A 5,950-nucleotide genomic window follows, 5' to 3' on the forward strand; every position below is an offset into this window, starting at 1 on the left:
GGGTGGCGGGGCCGGGTTTTGCTGGGGGCACAGGGCAGTGGCACGGGGAGTGGGCTACAGGCAGGGCTGCAGCCACTCCAGAATTCACTGTAGCAGGGCATGGAACTGGGGCAGGGCATGGAACTGAGCCATGAGGGGAGTGGCTCCTGCAGCTGTATGCAACCTGGGAGGGCACGGAGGGCATGTGCCCCTGAACCTGCACATGGGGCAGGGTGGGCTGCTCCTGCAGGCTGGGGCTGGTGCCAGGCTGTTACCGGCCAGGGCTGGGCCAGGCTGTGCTTGAGGCAGGTGGCAGTGGTGCTGGAAGGGGGTGTTAGGGGGTGCTATGGCAAATTCTGGAGTGGCTGCATCCCTGCCTGTAGCCCCTTCTCTGTGCCACTGCTGCATGCCCAAAGTGCAGCCTAGCCAAGCCACCGCCAGTAAGACCCTGGTGCATCACCCCGGCTGGACAGCCCCAACCCCAGCCCCACTCCCCCCTCCACTGCTGGGGCCTCAATCTGCCCCCTAAGCCCCCAGGCCCCTTCCCTCACAACACACTTACCAGCCGAACCCAGCTGGTCACCTGGCTGCCTGTGTGCTGCACTGCAGCTGCGCACATGCAGGTGGCATTTATTGGCCACATCAGGTCTGCATACCCCCTACAACCTTTTTAAGTACCCCTAGGGGTATGCGTACCCCCAGTTGACAACCACTGCTATAGCAATGTTCTTATTTTAAATGGGAATGGAAACACTTACTGTCAATAAATATAAACCATTTACTGTTGCTGTGCAGTTTGCACTGATAGCCTATAAGCATATCCCTTTAGTTACAAGAAAATCTATCTCTTTATGCTTTTGCTGTGTTGCAGGTTACTTGATTTTTCATCTTTAATATCTTTAACCCCCTGAATTCTTAAATTGATGTCTGTTGTTATTTATTGTATACCCTATTATTTTATAGGTTTTATAGTTGTTAATATTTGTTCCTTTGATGCAAAAAATCAAGATGTAGATTGGAATGTTACCATTTCTGCATGGAGGTAGTTAAACTCCTGCACTTTGTTTTGGTTTTAAACTTTTTCAAAGGTGACTGCATACTGTAGCATAGCAAAATATTTATATGTTCATTCAAACAATCCTGCAAACCCAGATCATTCTGCAAATAACTCTGAAAAATAAAAGCTGGAAACTCAAAGGCTTCAGGTTCATTCTTCTTGGCTTATATGATCATGGATATCAGAAAATGTATATCAAGCCTCCAGGAACTGATGTAAGACCCTGAATAGTTTTTACCACTGAAGGAGGAATTTTCGGTAACTTCTGTCACTGGCCTTCCTGCAAGGTTTGAAAGTAAGATGCTGCATTGCGAATGTGGAGGAAGGACCCTATTTTCTTTTGGTCATTGCATGAATGAAGACCAAGTAATCAAAGGAATTATTATTCATCCTGGACAAATTAGCAAGTAGAATGAACATAAAGATAGTGTTTAAGTAAGTTATTTAAAACCAGCTGTGTGTTTTCAGGGTGATGTTGAGATTTAAATGGAATCAATTAACCTATGAATAGCAGCATCAGTATGGTGAATTAGAAATACACATCACACTTTTTTGGTGTTATTTCATTACAATTTTGTGCAGGCTGTTTTAGCTGAAGAGCAATATTTGCAAAGCTAATGCTACAGCCATAAAGATCAACAAGACTGTTTAAAAAATAAAAAAGAGTTAAAACCATGGAAAACAAAACTATCATTTCCACATCTCTTGCTGACTTTGTACAATTTAAAATATATTGTTCTCTTTCAGGTGGAAAACTGTGTCCTCCTAGTCGAGCCCTGCAGGAATATCGCTTCTGTAATGATCACCCTTGCACACAATTCTATTGGGAAGCTTCTCCGTGGGGTCCTTGTTCTGAAGACACTTTGGTAACTGCCCTCAATGCCACCATTAGCTGGAATGGAGAAGCTACTTGTGGAGTGGGTATACAGACAAGGAAGGTCCTTTGCATGAAGAATAGTTCTGGCCAGGTTATGAATAAAAGGTATTAAGACAGATTCTTGCAAATGCAGGTTTGCCTTGAGAGATTATTTCTAGTTAGAACACATTAAAATGTAGAAAGAAATGTGTGTTAGGAAAACTGCAGTATGAAAATATTTTTATTCCTACCTTAAGAGAAAGATCCTACTATATAACAAAATCAATTAGCCAGACCCATTTTATTTGTATGTCTGAAAGTGGATCTCTTCGATGGCTGAGACATTTTCCTCTGAATGCTCCTTTTCACGCTTTTTGCAACCATTTTTGCTACAAGGCAGTTGCGATGAAAGTATAACTTGGAACTGAACAAAACAGTGTATCAACATATTTTTAACAAGGCTCCCTTAAAAGTGAAATAATAAATATTGCTGGTATTATGTTTGCACTTTAAAGAGGTAGGACCACTTGACATACAAAATACATAATTCTGTTGATTTATGTTGCTATTTCAGTGAATGCGATAAAACCAATTATTTGGTACTGTGCCTATCCTGATCCTGAGCTTTTAGTTTGCTTGCTAACTAAGGAAAATGAGTTGCACAGATGTTTTCCCTAATATCAAAAAATAAAGACCTTGCTAATTACTTTTTGCACTGTTAATGAGTCTAGAGACTTACAACCTAGTTTCATTTCTTATTGTATCTCTCAAAACAGTCCTGCTAAATATGAGCAGACTGTGTTGACTTCTATAAAGTTAATTAAGATTCTTAAGGTTAATGAGATTGAGCAAAGGAACAAATGCTTAGTGTCCATTGTTATGCTGGAAATTTATCATTGACTTACATCATTTGTAATATGATATAGAGTGTAAAGTAGTTGTATGCCCATTTGTGATCTAAAGTAGTCTCGGGGGAAATGGAACTGAAATAAGAAAGCAAATATGCAGGTAGTATGTGCAGGAGAATAGGTTTTGGACTAGAGATACATCTTGGAGAAAAAAAAAACATGGATTATCTTGTGGGAAATTATTGGCTGCATCTTCAGAACTCAGTGCAAATGTTTCTTTGTAGAATGATTACATAGGTGAGACAGTGTTATATTTGTGTAGTGTAATGGGATGGATTATATTAGTAACATAAAGGCTATTGAACCATTAAAAGGGAATCCTACAGGGATGATGTTCGGTTTTTTTATTGTGCTTTTAAGTTTTTTTTAGTGGCAAATGTCAAAGAAAAGTAAAAAACAACAAAACAAAACTCTGGAGCTCAGTGAAGTTACTGAAAAGCAGTTTCTGAATTTAATGATAAGCTTTCAGTATTTCAATAAAATAGTAATTTCTGGATTTCCTAAAAAGAATAAACAATGTTTAAAAGAAATGACACTAGAGCTCTAGAATTGCAGGATGAAAAGCAGGAGTTCTTTCTCTGACTGACTGACCACGGCAGCGTAACCAGAGCTGGGGCGTGACGCATCAGTAATTTTTTTAAATATGAAGAGAATGGTTATTTCTTAAGCAGCCTGTCTATCTGAAAATTAAATGAGATTAGGAAGGGCTGACCTCTGAGACATCTGAGGTTCCTTGAACAGAGAATTCCCCTTTCCCCTCTTTCCCATGATTAAAATGTGGATCTTTCTACATGTGATCTTTTTATTAAATGCATGTTTCATTTTTTTAGGTAGGATTTTGAATTTGAATTCAAATCACAAAGATCTTTTTACTATAGGATACTGGAGAAAATATTAGACCCCTGTTCAAATAAAGATAAAGGTCCAGATCTTGGGCTGTGCCTGAAGAACCCTCAGGGCAGTTTAGGAATGGCAATTGCAAAAGCAGTTTTAAGGCACTTTTATACCTTCTTAATTGCTGAAGTGGGGTCAAGCTGTGTCATCCCAGAGGCATGAATTAGGGTAGTGTGAGGGCTGTTGCAGTCAGCAGTTACTGATCTAGAAAGAAGTCCTACTCCTAACCACGTAGACATCCCTTTAAATTCCTTAATAATAAATATAGCAGTTGTGATCTATGGTGCTTTTTCTTTCCTGCATTATATTGAAAGTTGCATGTAGTTTGTAGAGAGAGGTAGTTTGTTTATTTACTGTGTTCATAGTCATTGGGCCAGATTTTAGTGCTTTTTTCACCTTTGCAACATCACTAAAATGAATTGAGTTTCAAGCAAATAGGAAGAAAAACTGGCCCACGCTGAACAAAAATGAAATTAGAACCAAACTAAAAGCTATCTTGCTATTCTCTTTGCCTTGTAGTATGGAGTTCAGCTCCAGCTATGTGACTCTTTATTGTTTTGCTTAGCTGATTGCTTTCCTGAATATTTTCTTTCAAGGACACTTATGTGTTGTATTTACAATTGCATTAATAGGTGTCCAGAGTCCATCAGACCTGAAACAGTGCGTCCATGTTTGCTCCCATGCAAGAAAGATTGTGTTGTTACTCCTTTCAGTGAGTGGACACAGTGCCCTACAACATGTCAACATGGTAAGCTGCTTAAAAAGAGGATAAATGCGATGTAAAATGAATGCATCAAACTGAATCTCATCCACAATGGATTCCAACATAAATCATACTTCACATGTCTCTGTGTAACTCAAAGGCTGTGTTACCTTAAATAGATACACCAGTAAGAAAGCAAAAAGGTGTGTTGTCTCCAGATTTTATGCAGGGTTAGATAAGGAATTGTCACTGTAGGAAAATTTCTAATTTTTATTAACCTGCAGATTAGTGGGGGGGTTCAGAGTGCTGCTTATGAATTGTTAAAATAACTCGTCGTTTGCTGCAAATGATTTTATTCTCAGAAAATCAAATATTAGAGTTTCTGATTTGTGTTAAATTCAGGTAAATCTGATTTAACCAAAGCCCTAATTAACCTAAGCAGTTACAGTCCCCATTTTTTCATACCTAGTACTCGCCCCTAAAATGCAGTCTTCCAACTTTTTTGTTAGACTCACCTCTTCACCTGCGACCATATATATTGTACCTGTGGAAGGAGAAGATTCTCAATTGTGACCCAGGGATTCAGGCACCCAAGACCAAATGAGGACACCTGGAAATCTCCCCCTGTGTTTACATGGGCAGTGATTATACCAGGGTCTGGTTATTGCTTCAGCAGAAGTGCTTGGCATAGCACTAATAGGCAGGGAATTGCCATTCTCAATTATGGTCTTGGTGTTTTCTACTACGGTTTCTGGGAGGGTATGAAGGGAGGGATCCCAACTCCAATGTGCAGTGCTTCCAGAAATTAAGAAACAGACAATTCAGAGTAAAATTAGAAAAAAATCCTAACACCATCTGCTTAGAATGATAATTTTTTTCCAAGTGAAATGGTGGAGCCCTAGTAAATCTGAAACAGGAAAAAGCAGTAGAATCCCTGCTAATAGAGGTGTGGACTAAATGATTCAAGGTAAAATTCAGCTCACTTTACATGACTGTCTTCTCTGAAAGCAAGAATTTTTAACAGTAAAACTCCCACTAACAGTTGCTTCTGGGTTTTGGAATGCCATTGCAGAGTCTCGAGGCTGGTTGGGGTTTATGAAGGAAAGCTGGGCAGGAGCAAGGATCCTGACTAAAGTATGATGCTGGATGTGGAGTACAGTTACTTATTTTTCTCAATACTTCAGGGAGTAATGGGAGGAGAGAGGAACCTGTCATAAAACCTCAAGATTAAACTGGAGAGTCTTCCCTGTTTGCAATGAGGGTCGTGAATTTTTGGCCCTAAAAGGGTCTGCTTTCATCAGGGAGTGACGAGGGACAGTCACTGGAAGAATCCAGTTGACATTTGAGGACAGAGGTTCTTGTGTTCTCAAGAGCAGTTTCTGGCTGTGCTACAACTGATCCTGCAGCTGAGTTGCTGGCACTGAATTAAGTCCTGGCTGATGACAGCAGAGGCTGCTACCGGCATTTAGGGAAGGGGCACGGGATAAGGAATTGATATCGAAGCAGAGAGGCTCAGAGGAGGGAGATGGGCAAGGGTAATGCCCTGGTAGGGA

The 5,950-nt window shown here is 40.3% G+C and overlaps 1 protein-coding gene across 1 annotated transcript in view; it reads left to right on the forward strand.

The window, feature by feature from the left end:
• THSD7B (thrombospondin type 1 domain containing 7B) overlaps window positions 1-5,950 on the forward strand; it is a 685,311-nt gene that overhangs the window by 346,764 nt on the left and 332,597 nt on the right. Inside the window, exons 9-10 of the mRNA XM_025197580.1 lie at window positions 1,784-2,018; window positions 4,327-4,442. Coding sequence (XP_025053365.1) covers window positions 1,784-2,018; window positions 4,327-4,442 — 351 coding nt within the window. The remainder of the gene's footprint in view (window positions 1-1,783; window positions 2,019-4,326; window positions 4,443-5,950) is intronic.

Source organism: Alligator sinensis, unplaced genomic scaffold (assembly GCF_000455745.1).
Source record: "Alligator sinensis unplaced genomic scaffold, ASM45574v1 scaffold277_1, whole genome shotgun sequence".
In the NCBI taxonomy this organism is placed as follows: domain Eukaryota; kingdom Metazoa; phylum Chordata; order Crocodylia; family Alligatoridae; genus Alligator; species Alligator sinensis.